Source organism: Pteropus medius, unplaced genomic scaffold (assembly GCF_902729225.1).
Source record: "Pteropus medius unplaced genomic scaffold, Ma_sr-lr_union100, whole genome shotgun sequence".
Taxonomy (NCBI): Eukaryota; Metazoa; Chordata; class Mammalia; order Chiroptera; family Pteropodidae; genus Pteropus; species Pteropus medius.
The window spans coordinates 2,108,182-2,125,115 of NW_024345600.1; the positions used below are offsets into that span (position 1 = coordinate 2,108,182).

The 16,934-nt window shown below is 37.0% G+C and overlaps 1 protein-coding gene across 1 annotated transcript in view; it reads left to right on the forward strand.

Moving 5' to 3' along the window:
* CCDC38 (coiled-coil domain containing 38) overlaps positions 1-16,934 on the forward strand; it is a 38,139-nt gene that overhangs the window by 11,951 nt on the left and 9,254 nt on the right. Inside the window, exons 6-13 of the mRNA XM_039874315.1 lie at positions 923-987; positions 3,152-3,315; positions 3,426-3,506; positions 5,648-5,811; positions 7,612-7,701; positions 8,391-8,568; positions 13,763-13,832; positions 15,250-15,401. Coding sequence (XP_039730249.1) covers positions 923-987; positions 3,152-3,315; positions 3,426-3,506; positions 5,648-5,811; positions 7,612-7,701; positions 8,391-8,568; positions 13,763-13,832; positions 15,250-15,401 — 964 coding nt within the window. The remainder of the gene's footprint in view (positions 1-922; positions 988-3,151; positions 3,316-3,425; positions 3,507-5,647; positions 5,812-7,611; positions 7,702-8,390; positions 8,569-13,762; positions 13,833-15,249; positions 15,402-16,934) is intronic.

The following is a 16,934-nucleotide window of genomic DNA, read 5'->3' on the forward strand; positions in this document are numbered from 1 at the left end:
TGTAAATTGAACCTGAATCTAATCAAGTAAATATGGGAGATTAAGGGCCATGTGAAATGACATCACGAGGATGCCATCTGCCAGATTCATTATGTGGGAAATTCTACAGAGAAATCGATCTGGTTTGTTAACCAAATAAAAGGCATGGAAAAGGGGTAGTCTGTGTGGAGAATGTGGGCAGCTGTTATAGATTTTTAAAAAAATAGAATTTAGGAGTCATACCAACCAAAATGATCTTTGTTTAGATTTAAATTTTTTTAATTCTAAAAAGTTCTTTTTGATAACAGCTGGGGAAATTTGCACCCAGCCTTGGTGTTAGGTGATGCTAAAGAATTGTTCATTTTGTTTGGGATGATAGTGATATGATGGCTATGTTTTAAAATGTTTTTATCTTATAGAGTTACACTGGTTATTTGGAAAATATTAATTTATTTTTACTATTTACATTTTTATTAAAATATTTTATTTGCTATTACATTGTTGTTTTTTCATGAAGTGAACATTATTGAAATGTAGCCTATATATAATTTTTCCAGAACAAAGAAATGTGCTTGAAAAAATTTTTGGTATTTTCTATTGCTAGATGCTAAGCTGGTCATCATCTTTTCCTTTCCCGCCATAAATTTGGTTAGTGATCCCCAAACATACTTTGCCTAATGACTTCAGTTTTATGTCTAGATTGGACAGAAAGATAGTAACAAGTACCTTATTGGGTTTATTGCTAGGATTAAATAAAATGATGTATTTAAATTGTTTACTAAAGTTCTTGGAATATTATGGACACAAAATAAATGGCAGTTACTCTTATTAGTTTTTAAGTCCAGATATATACTGTATGCAATACTTCAATTACATAGCTTTTATTTTTACATCTTTGAGGGGTAATGAACTAAATCTAAGTCAATTTCAATTTTCTTTAAAGGTTCAGACACAAAAAAGACTGTCCATGAATTTATTGATGACCAGAGAGACAGGTTTCTGCTCGAGGTAGTAAAAATAATTTTTCTCCCATTAGCCAAATAGGAGACTTCTTGCATAGCATTGCCAAATTTTCACCTTGACGTTTTATTTTTCCATTATGTGCTCAGATCTATTGCCCTTCCTATCCTCTCCTAAACTCACTCCAGTCGAGCTTCGGGCCTCATCGTTCTACCAGAACTACTTTGGATGAGGTTACTGAAGACCTTCCTATTGTGAAATTTGAATTGTCATTTCACACTCTTCCTTTTACTCACCTTTCAGCCGCAGATGGCCCATGTGATCACTTCCTCTTTCTTGAAACCCTTTCATCTGGTTTCCAGGATCCACTCTCTCTTGGTTCTTCCACATAACTGGCTGCTCACTCCTTTATAGTTTTCTTATTCCTCTTCTCCTTGATCTGTTAATAATGTTGGAATGTCCCAGGGCTCACTCCTTACCCTGTGCTCTGTCTACTCTCCTCCAGGCCTATGGCTTTAAATTCCACTTCCATTTAATTCTCTAGCCCGACCCTCTTTCCTGAACTCTAGACTCACAAGTGCAACTGTAGTTCTTAATATCTCCACTTAGATGCTCAACATCCATCTCTGACTTCACATTTCTAAAACTTTGCCTCTGCTATATTGTCCCCTACCCCTGAAAATCTGCACCTCATGCAGTGCTCCCTATCTCAGTAAACAGCAATTTCATTTTTCCAGTTGCTTAGTCCAAAAATATTGAAGTTATCTTCAACTCCACCTTCTTACAACCCACAGCCAAATAAACTTGCAAATATATTTCTTCTCAATATATCCATAATCACACTACTTTTAATGACTGCCACTGCTGTCACCACAGTGCACATCACCAGTATCTCTTACATAAGTTGTTGTTAGAACTTCTAAACACTTCTCCTGCTTCCTCTTGTGCTCCCTGTAGTCAGTCTGTTCTCCACACAGCAGTAGAAGTCTCTCCTCACACATGCCCTTCCTCTGCTGAAGACCATTTGTGATTTATCTGGTACCCAGCTCTCTCGCTCTCTGACCTCATTCCCACTGCTCACCCCTTTGCTCCATCTGCTCTAGCCACACTTTGCTGTCCCTGAGACACACCAACCATGCATGCTGTTGCCTCAGGGCCTTTGCACAGCAGGCACTTCCTTCTGGCAGGAACATTCCCCTCTCGGATATCCACATGATTTGCTCTCTCCACCTAACAGTCTGTTTAATTTTCACCATATTAAAGAGGATTTCCTTCGCTATACATGACAGTAACCTTCGCCCTTGCCCACTGGACTCTTTGTTCCCCTCTAGACTCCTCTCTCTAGACTATATACCCCATAAAAGCAATTTTGTTTATTTTGTTCATTGCTGTCTGAACATCACTTAAAACAGTCCTGGCACACAGTAGGCGCTCAATAAATACTTGGTGAATAAAGTAATAAATGAAATATATTTTTGTTATGGAGTATCATGGTATTGATTGTCTCATTTATGTATTTTTAAAATATTTCATGTACATATTTTTAGTTCATTTGTATGATACTATATGTGGCTTTGTTTTTTTATAGTTTATTTTCCACACATAGTATTAAAATCTAAGTGGATTCTTATATTCTGTACTAAAAAAAATAGAAGCTTGGTGTCAGAGTAGGATTTGGGGATCTAAATGAGGCTCTTCAAAGCTAAACACCACTCTTGGGCTGGCTTGGGGACATGCATCACTGACATACAGCATTGGAACCTGATTCTCCCTTGGTTCTACCTATGGGCAGAGTCTTTGTGGCTGCAGACAGCTCAGTTTTCCAATGCTCAGAAACTATTGGTGGGACATTGTGGGTGATACCAGGTGGACCTGCTCTTTGGAAGAATATGTAGCTATTTTTGATTTGTGGGGCACAGTCATGAACTTCTTTAGATATTTAAAATTAGATCAAGTGAGATACACTTGACCAAACGATATTGAGCCTCTTCATGAAAGTGGAGGAGGAGAATTAGTCTCCCTTCTAATTATCCCCCAAATAAAATTCCTTCATGAAATAAAGTCCATAACCCCAAGATTTGGGCATACCACTTTTTTCTAATACAAGTGATAACTTACAAATGATCATTTTCCCCTTTGTTATGAGACTGTTGAAATGTACTAGAAATGTGGAATAATGTTCTCGATGCACTTTTGTTTTCAATATTCCTAGTATTCTCTGTCAACCAAAAGAAATACAATTACAAAATTTGATAATCACATAGCAACGAGGGAACGGCAACTCCTAAAAGCAGAAACAAAGCTGCAAGAAGATGCAATGGCCTTTGAAGAGTTCCTTCGAGAAAATGACCAGAGATCTGTAGACGCCCTTAAAATGTTCGTTTGTTTTCACTCTGGCAAAAATCGCTTTTTACCTCCTTCTTTCTTCTTTTCAGTTTCTTAGAACACAACACAAAACAAACTAACAAATCTCTGTTACCTTTCAGTGCAGCACAAGAAACTATAAACAAACTCCAAATGACCGCAGAGCTAAAGAAAGCGAGTATGGAGGTACAGGCAGTGAAAAGGTGAGGCCAGGATCCCTTATCAAGTGCCCATGCCCCATTAAAACTTATTTGTGCCTAGCAAGACCTAAGTGAGGATAATCCTTATCAGTTGACGATTTTATAAGAGGGACCATATTTTTAAAATGAGTGATCTGTCGACCGAGGATCGTCCCAGCCTGGATATAGGGACAGTGTAGTGATCTCTGGCTGAAAAGTTCCTCAACTTGTCAACACAGAAGCCAAGAAATTAGCTGAAAAGGAGCAAACCAATGTAAACAAATTATTTTCTAAGTGTCTTTTTTCTTTCATTCTAAGGCACCTTCCTCCCCGCCCCGGCACTACATTTTAACATCACCACAATGGGGATTCATTTCACAATCGTCTGACAATTATAACGGGCAGTATTTCCTTGGACAGTAATTTCATGATCCAGGAGACATTGTCGTCTTGGGATCAAGTTATGCTAAAATTTGTTTTTTCTTTTTGAGGATTTGATGGTTAGCCCTCCTCTAAAACCAAGTCCTGAACTGTAGTCTTTGTTGTTACCATCAAATAAAGAAAATAAAATCTTGAAAAATAAGCAAACAAACAAACAAACAAATAAATAAATAAAACCAAGTCCTAGAGTTACACCCTAAACTCTGGGGGGTGGTGGGGGGAGAGGACAACAACTACAGGGAATGAACTGGATGGTAGTTTCTTTGAAACCCATTGTTACTAACAAAATGGATGTTTCAAGAACATTCCGGGTACAGCAGCCTCTTCTATGTTGGGAGCCTAGTTTAAGGCGCTCTATGATGGACAATTCCCTTCCCTCCTTCACTGCATAATGTAATTAGATGATTCTATTCTATCTATTTATAGAGTAGCATCCTCTATGTTTGCATAGGATTTATGACAGTGACCACCCGGTTAAACCCTCCAACCAGCCTTGCGGAGGAGGACTTGCTGATTGTTTACATGTGTCATCATCTTAGCAGGGAGCAAAATATAATGGAAAACAAGCTGGTAACAGAGCAAGGGATGCAGGTGCCTGCCACTTATTTCCATTTTCTCTCTTTATGGGCTTGAGATGTCCCAGGGAGATCGTGTACCGCAGGTAGGGCTGGAAATCTGTTTACAAAGAGGAAAGGAGCTGGTTCTGAAGTTTTTGCTCAGAAGCCGTGCAATTCTAGTCATCTTAACCCTGTTCTCAGGTGCACATCTGGGAGGCTTTCGGCCTAAAAAATATAATGGTAGGACGAGGGGCTCCCAGTATCTTGTGACTGGTGGGTGATACATGAACTTCTTTAGATATTTAAAATGAGATCAAAGAGATACACTTGACCATAGAGAAAAACATCCAGGTTTGACTCTTGGATATCACTCGCACACACAGGCTTCAGAAAGGCTCTGATCGAAAGAAGTACCGAAGCTGAAGACACTGACATAGGAGTAATATTGATAAGGGTATTGACAAGGGTATGAATAAGGAAAGCTCTGAAGGGTAAGGGCGAAGCTCACTTTCATGAGGGCCTTCATAGTTACTTTCAGCATTCCTTCTGAATCCACTTGGCTGGGGAAAGACTTTCAATCCAGGTCATTGGGTACTGTTGGCAAGAGCTTGGGCATCTGAGACAGATCCAGGTTTGAGTGCTACCTCTGCCACTCACCAGACAGATGACTTTGCAAGTCATTCATTTCTTCTTCCAGAAGATAGAAATGATAATACTTATTTTAAAGTGCTGTACCGAAGATGAAATTATATCTGTAGTGTGTCCTGCGTATTGCCCGGTACGTAGTAGTTGCTTGTTGAGTGTGTTTCCTTTCTTTTCCTCACATAAGTACCATCTTTTGCTACATTCTAATTTCTCCCTATGTCTAAAACTTAATATAATAGTTCCCTCAGAAATAAAATAAGTAGGGTCAAACTATCATCAGTCTGTCCTATCTGTGCATATCTTGGGGTTTGTTTTATTCAAATATCATTCCTACAGTTTCTTTCTTCTCATCTCATATATAATTGATGTCCATATTTTTATGGTCTTATTTACAATTTTTGGTAAGTAAATGATTATTCAAATTATTATCAAGAGAATGAATTTTGTAAACACTTTTTTTTTAAAAAAAGAACATGCTTTCACACAGATGTATATAATCATACGTTTGTTTTCTTTGAGTAGTGAAATATCAAAAACAGAATTCCTCCTTAAAGAGTACATGAAATATGGACTTTTTCTTCTGAAATTGTCTCCAAAACATTGGCAAGTCCAGCAAGCGCTGAAAAGGTTACAGATGTCAAAGAGTAAGGAAAATATAAACGGCGTGCTTCCTAAAAAATTGCCAAGTGAGTCGCATATTCTCAATTTCCATTAAGTAAATAGCCTTAATTCTGAAATGTTCTGCTTCAATGTTTGTTATTTTTTTATTAAATAGTTAGAATTTTTATTTCAAGTAAGAACCTAAAGAAGGATACCCACTATCTCTGATACTATATATTATTAATTTAGAAACTCGAGTTAATTTCAGAAAAAAGCAATAAAAATATATACAAGGAGAAATAGAAAATATATTATTTACAGATAATGATAGCATACCTAGAACCCCCGCCCACAAAAAAAACCTGAAAAACAATTTGAATTTACTAAAGGGTTCTGTAGAGTGAATGGACACTAAGTCAATTATACTTTATTCACCTATTAATCTAAATAGACTATTAATTAGGAAATATACAAGGAAATTAAACCCAAGGAAGCAATAATAATTTGAATTGTGTGACCTGGAGATTTAACAGAAAACTATGTCATGTTTTAAGATAGAAATATTGATATTCTAAAGCTGCCAATTTTTCTGAATAGAAGTTTTATGGAATTATAATAAAAATGTTACTGAAAATTTGTCAGAGAGTTAGGTATTGGGTTGGGGAGAACTTTACACAATGATTCTGAGGTTCATCTCGAAAAATAAACAAATACTTTTGAAAGAAAAAAGTAATAGGGGGTCTCACTAATACTTTAAGATATATAACGTATTATGACAGAGTCTCAGGAATTAAAATAGTATGGTACTGGTGTTTGGAAATCAGCTCAATAGATCAGAAATAGATCCTATTATATATATTAGAATTCAATAAGTGATCAAAGTGGGGTCACAAGTCAAATGGGAAGACTTCAACTTCTAATAACTTCGAAGTAGCAAGAACCAGATACCCTCTTGCTTGAAAAGTCTGAAAAACAGAAGCGACAGTTTTCAGACATTGGACATCAGGAAGCTATGCACAGTAATACTTTAGAGAGAGGAAACAAATGAGATGAGCACTATGATGGCCTTGGGGTTCTGCCTAGGAACAGTTTCCTGGGTGCGGCTTAGGAAGGAGGGCACCCAGGTGGGCCCAGCAGTTCCCATGAATTGTAAAGATGAGCTGGGGGTCTAGGGAGGTCACAGTGGCTGGCATCCCCAGAGCAGAATACTAGAGAGGAGAAAGCTACACAGAGTTCTGAGGGTGTGCAGAGTCTTCAGCTGAGAGCTGATCCTGAGACTACGGGGTATGAACACTTCACAGAAATCAGTAAATTACAAATCAGAGAGAATTTTTTCCCAGGGAGCTGTTTGTTAAACATTTACCAGCATGCCACAGATAGCTGTTCTGCTCAGTTCCCTTTGTGTCTTCCACTGTGTTGAGTGTGATTAAATTATACTATTGTGCATGAAATATCAAGCACAGTCATGATACCTGGTTAAACTCTATAGATGGTGTTTGACAAGAGAAATCAAATGAGAAAGAAAAGTGAGCAGTATCTGCATCTAACAGCCTGATTCAGTGCTGCTAGGCTTGTCCTCTAATTAGAGGATGCTCAGAAACCAATGAGTCTCTTGGGCTAGAGGACTGAATGGCTCACACTGAGAATTTAGAGGTGATGACAGACTGATGCAGGACATAGAGACCTCCTCATGCTCTGCAAGTCAGTCCTCATCCATTCTGCCTGCTCCAGAGCGTAGCCCTTGCCGTCTACATCATACATTTGCTGGTTACAATGTCCCCATCTTATATTTCTGTCTCTGGAAGTTTTCACAATGACTCTACCTTCATTCACAGAAGTGATTTTCCCTGCTTCCTCCTCCCTCTCTCCTCTCTTTCCATTTCTAGCTTTAACCACAAAGAAAAAAGAGGGCAGTACTGAGGACCTCAGGAGGGCATCGTTTTCAGAAGACTGTTCTCTGGGAAAAAGTAGCCAAGGTAACACAAAAGATCTGGGACTTCACTCATAAAGCCAGAGAAGGTGCTCATCCCAAAGTGGAGCTCAAGGACCTGTAAGCTAACCTGGAAAACAAAGGTTGGGGAGAGAGGCCTCAAGAAAGGTTGGCAGGAAGAGTGACTGGCAGTCGTAAGAGAGGAAAGGTGACCTGGGGGGACCCAGGGGTCCCACTGGATGAAAAGATCCAAGACCATTTTTGCCCACTGCTCAGTTTCAGACCAGGATCAGGGCAGATATTGATGTGTGGGCAACTTGTATGTGGCCATGGTAGGTTTCTCTACAAGGTGTAATGATTGAAGTGGCCATCATTTTAATTTTTTCCCTCAATTAAAAAAAATCTGTGATTAGAAATATATAAGATTGGGTAAAAATAGAACCATGGCTTATATTTCACAATTTGTGTCCCTGATTTGTGACATATATCCTGTTTTTGACAAATACCCGCCCATCACCAGGGTGCCTTTGATTTTATTCTTATGCTTAGAACCCAATTTGAGCTCCATTTTCGATACGATTATCATTCTAATAATTTTAAAAAGCACTGGGCATTTCCATGCAGAAAAATGAATACCTTGCGTCAAGTAATAAGGATTAATTTCTAATTACATGTTATTTCTTTTCATCACCGCCATTGCCAATGACATGGACTTCACCTGGATATTTTGAACAGGAAAACCATGCAAGAAGCCCACTTTCAACATGGAGAATAAGAAACTATCTATATCAAAGTACAGTATATACTTAATTAACTCTCTGGGAAACTGTGAATGTTTTTTAGCAAGTATCTCTTTTAGTCTTTCTTCAACATGTATAACATGCGTCCACACACACTGTAACAGATCCTGGAGGTAGCAGTTGTGTTTCTGTGTGCTGCTGAGGTGACTGAGCTCTCGCAGGCCTCCCTGCACTCTTTTTTAAATTTTTTTAAAAATTTTTCAATTAGAGTTGATGTACACTATTATATTAGCTTTAAGTGTAAAGCACAGTGATTAGACATTTATATAATTTACAAAGTGATCCTCCCCAATACATCTAGTACCCATCTGACACCATATAGTTATTACAATGTTGTTGACTATATTTCCTATGCTGTACTTTACATCCTCTTGACTATTTTGTAACTACCGATTTGTAGTTCTTAATCCTTTTTCCTTTTTCACTCAGCCCCCCAACTCCCTTCCTATCTGGCAACCATCAAAATGTTCTCTGTATCTATGAGTTTGTTTTTGTTGTTTGTTGGTTATTTTGTTTTTTAGATTCCACATGCAAGTGAGAACATATGGCATTTGTCTTTTTCTGTCTGACTTACTGCACTCAGCACAATGCTCTCTAGGTCCATCCATGTTGTTGCAGATCGAAAGATTTCATTCTTTTTTTATGGCTGAATAATTTTCCACTGTACGTATGTACCACCTCTTCTTTATCCATTCATCCATTGGTGGACACCCAGCAGGCCTCCCTGCATTCTTTGATGAGTGCCTGCAACTGCTATTTGCAGAAACAGCCTGCCCCCTGCATCCTGGGTCTCTGCCTCTCAGAGTCTACTGCACAATTGTTTATTAAGCTGCTTTGCTGGCCTGTATGTTTGCAATTTCACCAAGTCATTCAAAATTGCCACAGTAGGATCATAAAGCTTTTTTGTTTGTTTGTTTCAACTTTGGTTAAGCCACAGAAGCTTTAAGAAAATATATTGGTGCCAGGTTGGGTACACAGCCCCAAGGAAGAAATCTGGGCCAGCACAGTAGTGTCCACGACAATCACACATGACAAAAGTCAACACAGACACCATCCTCCGAATTCCAGGGGCACCGAGGTTACTCCACTACTGCAGCATTCAGCAGTCACTGTTTTGTTATTAATCAAACATTTGTTTTGAGATAACTGTAGATTCACATGCAGTTGCAAGAAATAATGCAGAGAGATCCCATGTACCCTTTACCCAGATCACCCCAATGGTAACATCTTGCAAAATTGTAGTAAAATATCATAATAAAGATGTTGCCATTGATACAGTCAAGATGTAGTCAAATACAGAACATTGTCACAAGGATTCTTCATGGTGCCCCTTTATAATCACATCTACTTCCCCCCCTTCACCTCTCATTAACCCCTGACAACCACGAATCTGTTCTCCACTTTTAAGTTTTTATTATTTAAAGAATGTTATATAAATGGAATCATATAGTATGTAGCCTTTTGAGATTAGATGTTTTACTAAGCATAATCCTCTGAAGATTCATCCAAGCTGTTGGGTCTATCAATAGTTGGTTCCTTTTTATTGCTGAGTAGTATTCAATGGTATGGACACACTACAATTTAATTATTCACTCGGTGAAGAACATCCAGATCGTTTCAAATTTGGGACGATAATGAACAAAATTACTATACATAAATTTGTACAACTTTTGTGTGAACATAGTTTTCATTTCTCTGGGATAAATGCCTAGACCACAAGTGCTGAGTTGGATGGTAGATGCATGTTTCATTTTTAAAGAAACTGCCAAATTGTTTCTCAGAGTAGCTGTACCATTTTACATCCCCACTAGCAATGTATGAAGGATCCAGTTTCTTTACATCCTCACCAGTATTTGGTATTTTCACTATTTTCTTATTTTAGCTATTCTGATAGGTATGTATATCTTATTGTGCTTTTAATTTGCATCTCCCTAGTAGCTAATGGTGTTGAACATCTTTTCATGTGTTTGTTTACATCTTTATACCCTCTTTGGTAAAATGTCAATTCATATATTTTGATTATCTGTTTTGTTTTTGACTGTTGGATTGTGAGAATTCTTTCTATATTTAGATATTAGTCCTTTATGATTATATGGTTTGCAAGTATTTTCTCCCAGTCTGTAGACTGTCCTTTTATCCTTTTAACAGGGTCTTTTATAGAGCAAAACTTAAATTTTGATGAAGTCTAATTTACCAATTTTTTCTTTTATGAATCATGCTTTTTATGTCAAGTCTAGAACTCTTAGCCTAGCCCTAGATCCTAAAGATTTGTTCATGTTTTATTCTAGAAGTTTTATAGTTTTATATCTAAATCTGTGATCCATTTGGGTCAATTTTTGTATAAGATGTGAGGTTTCTGTTTTTTCCTATGGATGTCAATTATTTCAGCACCATTTGTTGAAATGTCTTCTCCATTGAATTGCTTTTGCACCTGTGTCAAAAATTAGTTAGGCATATTTGTTCAGGTCTATTTCTGGATTCTCAATTCTGTTCCATTGATATATGTGGCTGTCCCTCCACCAATACCACCTGATCTTGATTACTATAGCTACTAGTCTTCAAATCAGGTAGACAGATTCTTCTTACTTCTTCTTTTTCAAAATTGTGTTAACTATTCTAGTTCCTTTGTCTTTCCATATAAATTTTAAAATAATCTTGTCTATATCTTCAAAAAAAATCTTGCTGGAATTATGATAAGAATTGTGTTTAATCTTGTTATGGGTTGAATTATGTCTCTCAAAAAGATATGTTAAAGTCTTGGTCCATGGTATCTAAGAATGTGACCTTATTTAGAAATAGGATCTTTATAGATGTAATTAAATTAAGATGAAGTCATTAAGGTAAATCCTTAATCCAATACGACTGATGTCCTTGTAAGAAGAGAAGAAACACAGAAAGAACACCATGTAACAACAGAAGCAAAGACTGGAACGATGAATCTTCAAAGCCAAGGAATGCCAAGGATGGCTGGCAACACAAGAAGCTAAAAAGCATGAAACAGATTCTTCCCTGGAGCCTTAGAGAGATCACGGCCTTGCTGACACCTTGATTTTGGATTTCCAGCCTCCAGAATTATGAGAGAATAAAATTCTTTTTAAGCTACCCCATTTGTGGTACTTTGTTATGGCAGCCCTAGCAAACTAATACAAATCTGTATATCAATTTGGGGAGAATTGACATCTTTACTGTTAACTCTTTCAGTCCATGAACATAGTATGTCTCTCTATTTATTTAGTTATTTTTGATTCTTTCATCAGTCTTGCATAGTTTTCAGCATACACGTATCATACGTTTTGTTAGACTTACACCTAAGTATTTCTTTTCTAGTTTTCTTTTTTGAACAATTATAAATGGTATTGTATTTTCAGTGTCCTGTGTTCATTGTTAGTATATAGAAATATAATTGATTTTGTATTTGTATCTTGAATACTAACCTTGCTGAACTCAATTATTAGTTCTAGAAATTATTATTATTATTTTTTTAAGATTTCTTTCGATTTTCTATGTAGGCCATCATTCCATCTGCAGAGTTTTATTTTTTCATTTATGGTCTGTATTTCTTTTTTCCTATTCTTGCCTTATTGCAGTGGGTAGAACTTCCTATGTTGAATAAGAGTAGTAAGAGCAGATATCCTTGCCTTGTTCCCTGTCTTAAGAAGATCCAGGTTTTCACCATTAAGTAAAATGTGAGCTGTAGAATTTTTGTAGATGTAGAGACTGTATCAAGTTGAGGAGGGCCTCTCTATACAGATTTTTCTGAAAGTTTTTTTTAAATCATAAATGAGTGTTAAATTTTGCCTAATGCCTTTTCTGCATCTATTGCTAAACATAGGAATATGCAGACACCACATTCATCCCTTCAGAAAGCTCACTACTCTCATAGTTTCTTTCATCCACTCAACAAATATTTATTGAGTGCCTCGTAGGCCCCCAAATAAGTAAATGACAGTCTCTGCTTTCAAGTAGCTTACCATCTAGCAAGAAAGACAGACAAGTAAGAGGAGCAGGCCTAAAGGGGAAGATCAAAAGTATAATTTTGGATGTTAGTTTTCGCTCTCTATGGAACAGCCAAGTGGCTATTGATGTCCAGTGGAAGTAGGACATTGAAGTCTAGAGCTCGAGAGAAAGAAATGAGACGTGGGAATCACTAGTACATTAGCAGTGGTTGAATCCATGTGAGAAGATGATGAGATCACCCCAAAAGAATGGGTAGAACGAGGGGAAGAAAGCTAAGGAACTGCAGACATTTTTGTAGAAAAGGAACGAAAAAAGGTAACAAGTTTCAGAGGTGGGAGAAGGCTGATCAGAAAGCGATGTCACTGAGTCCAAGAGAAAAGAGGGGTAGACAATAGTATCAGATGCTTTCTCGGGGTGCGGTCCCCAAGTATTCATGTTCACGTATGTATGGCCTTTGCTCTGTTTTCCCACACTTTATTTCCCATTTTTTAAAGGGCAGCTCCAGGTAGGTATTTTGTCCCCTCACACTCTACAGGAACAACACAAATGTTAATCTTTCTCTTATTCCATCCTTAAACTGTTTTCCTTTGTTAGTGCTATTTCCATTATTCCAGGCTCACAGACTACAAATTGTCGAGCCATCCTTGTCTCCTTTTGGCCCCAGTAACTCTTTCTAGTCATGGTTCCCATGATTTCATTTTTTCATGTATCTCTAATTCTCCTCCCTCCCCCTTACGCATTTATTTTCTCCCATCATCACGCCCCTCTACTTGAAAGTTTCTATTTCTTTAATAGTCACATCATTTTCAACATATCCTCCCTAAAGAATTTTTCCAGAGCCACTTTGCAAGGCACACAGTAAGGATGCATCATCTCATCACCCATCCTCTCAACTAACATTTCCCCAACCTGATCAGCAGATATTTTAAAAGGTAAAATCTTCTCTTAAAAAGACAAATCAATATTGCATTACTCAGGGTACAAGCTTTGTTTTGAGCACTAGAGCATATTTAGCTTCTCAAAAAGACTGCCTTAAAATGGACAAAATGGATGTGGCAATGTAGGTTGTCGCTGCTTTATAGATGCACCTTGAATTATTCGTACTGTACGATATGCCCCGCCTTGTGCTCTCACTGTTTGCATATGTAACCCTTGTCTGGGTGAATCTGATTTTCTTTTGCATACTTATGGAATCCACTGATTTTTGTAATAAGCAGTTCCCTGAAAGGCTAAAATAGTTATTGAAGGAAATGATGTTACAGTTATGTTCCAAAGGAAATTTAGAAGTGAAAGTGTTGACAGAAAATGGCTCAGAAATCAGGGATTTTTTTTTTCTTTTTTCTTTTACAGTCCACCTGACAGTTTAAGTTCAGAAGACAGTTTGGAATTCACTTTAGATGATGATATGGACTATGACCTGGTAACTAGGTTATATTTCTTGATTTAGCTATTCTGTCTGGTGAAATGTATAGATGCTCATTTCTTCTTTGGAAATTTGAAATTTCTTATTTCAAATATTCCACAACTTTCCAGAAGAAAATATGATTTCAATACTGTTCCCTAATTGTACATATAGTTCATCTTTTGTCATCAGACATTTTATGAAAAATAAGTGTCTATAACAAGGTAATAATTTAGGAGATATATATTATCTACACTCTTCTTATAAAAATAGCCACCTCCTGATTGCTTATGATTTTATTGGGGCTTGAGATATGTTGAGTAGCTAAACTGTAAGATAGACTGACCTTTAACAAAATAGCTCTTCATAGCTACAAGACTGACTTTCAGCTAACCCCAACTCAAATATAAACTCAGAAACTCAAAAGGAACAAAAAGCACTTTAAAACACCATCCATTATTATATATAACACACCTAACCCAAGTCCTCTTTTTTTCTATTGTGGTAAAAAACATAAAATTAAAAAACAAAACAAAACATAAAATTTACCATCTTAACCATTTTTAAGTTTACAGTAGTGTTAACTATATGCACACTGATGTGCAACAAATCTCTTAACTTTTTCATCTTGCAAAACTGAAACTATGCCCATTGAACAACTCCTCTATACCCTCTCTCTCTAGCCCCTGGCAATCACTGTTCTACTTTGTTTCTAAGAGTTTGATTACTTTAGATGCCTCATAAAAACGGAATCATGTAGTATCTGTTTTTTTGTAACTGGTTTACTTCACTTAGAATAATGTGCTCCAGGTTCATCCATGTTGTAGCATGTGATAGGATTTCCTTCTTTTTAAGGCTAATTAATATTCCATCGTAATTTTAAGGCTAATTAATATTCGACAGTATGGATATACTGTGTTTTCTTTACTCATTCATCTGTTGATGGACATTTAGGTTGCTTCCACCTCTTGGCTATAGGAAATATGATAAACATGGGTGTGCAAATACCCATCTTTTTAAAAGTTAAATTTAATACACACTTATTCCTAAAATTTTGGAAAATATAAAATAATTAAAATATAGGGAGAAGAGGACCTTCACTTAACCAAGTCTTTGTCTTTTTTCCATTTCTTCTGCCTTGCCTTTCCCTAGACTCACCTTTCCATTTTTCTGCCCCTGCCTCATTTTCTGCTCCACCCTTGATTTTTTCTTTTCCTTATGATCTTTTTTCCCTTTTTCCAATACCTTTCATCTCCCCTAAATGTTCTCTTCCTGAGGGCCAGCTCTCACATGGAAATAGGCTCCTTTGCCATTATCTATGTCTGCCTCATAATGGGAATGGTGTTCCTTTACCCCATTGCATTTTTCTAGATGTCACAGGTGCACAGGCAGCATATTTTTAAGTGAATTATATTCTTTATTATTGATTGATTAGGAGCCAGAACTTTATTTCAAAGAACCAGAAGAGTTACTTCAAGTCTTCACAGAGCTGGAAGAGCAGAATCTTACTTTGGTACAATATTCCCAAGATGTTGATGAAAATCTTGAAGATGTGAATAAAAGAGAAAAACTTATACAGGATAAAATGTAAGTCATTAAGAACAAGTAGTTTTATTCTAGTAAGTGATTTCTGACCAGAGACAGAGTCCAACTTATTCATGTGTGGTCGTTCCTTGTGGTCTCTCTGGATTTAGGGTAGGATTTTTATTAATAATAGTTTACATTATAGAGTCTAAAAGGTAGAAGTTATATTTATACAGAAGAGACTGGCTTTAGTTTAATTTTAGTCCCTACTTCCTTTCACTTGTCGAAATATTTTTCCTAGCTACAATAATAAAAGATTAAAAAGAGTTGAAATGTCACCTAATGCCTTTATTAAAAAATTTTTTTATTAAAATCTAGCTAACAAATTATATTAGTTTCAGGTGTACATCATACTTATTCAACATTTATATACCTAAAGAAGTGGTCATCATCTGAAGTAACCATCTGACCAAAGTAACCAAAGAAGTAACCATCTACACCATACAACACTATCAATCACAATATCATTGACAATATTCCCTATGCTGTATATCAGGGTTCCCCAACCCCTTGGCCACAGACCGGTACCAGTCCATAGCCTGTTAGGAACTGGGCCACACAGCAGGAGGTGAGCGGTGGGCGAGCGAGCAAAGCTTCATCTGTATTTACAGCTGCTCCCCAGCACTAGTATCGCTGCCTCAGCTCCACCTCAGATCATCAGGCATTAGATTCTCATAGGAGAATGCATTTTCCTTTGCTATGACTCTCCTCAGCAAAACAGCTATTTTGAGACTTAAATACTGTATCATTTTGTAATGTACATATCAATATATCAGGGCTATTATAAAAGAGATTTATCAGGGGAAGGAGGCTGGATTTGATGACTCACATTCCTTGCTACTCTAAAATTTTATATTATTACTTATTATAATTATTATATTCATATTTTGAAATAACTGAGTCACAAGGAACAGATCTTTAAACCTACCCATTAAAAAAATGTGTAGAACCAAGTTTTCTGGGCCAGCAGATGGCAATCTTTTTAAACAGTAGGTCAAAAACCACATTAAACTTTGGAACAAATTAACTCATTTAGAAGAACCTAAAAATCACGATCTTATAGTCACCCATTACCACTAATGCATCCTTTTACTCCGTATCTCCTCTTTCCCAATCCTCACAGCATATGGTGTCCCCAACTTCTGACCATATGACTTTTGGGGGTGGGGTAGGCATGAAAAGGGGATCTCTGTCAGAATCCATCTCTAGATCTATATCAGAATCTCTAGGTGAGGGAGTCAGGACTCTACTTTGCCTCAGGGCTCCCCAGAGTCTGATAACCAACCAGGTTTGTGAACACAGATATAATAGATGTACCCACAACTTGGGCTTTTGACACCTCAGCTTTGCCGCTCTCTATTTGGGGACTCGGGAACCACAAAAGTAGTAGAGAGGAAGAAAATGCTTCCTGATGGAAATTAAAAGCAGCCTCTGTGCATTTATTTTTCTCATTTTAATCTGTCCTTTGGCAATGTCTTAAAAATAAAAACTCAGATTTGGCTTGCTAGACATAGGATGCTTATACATGTTCTGGAA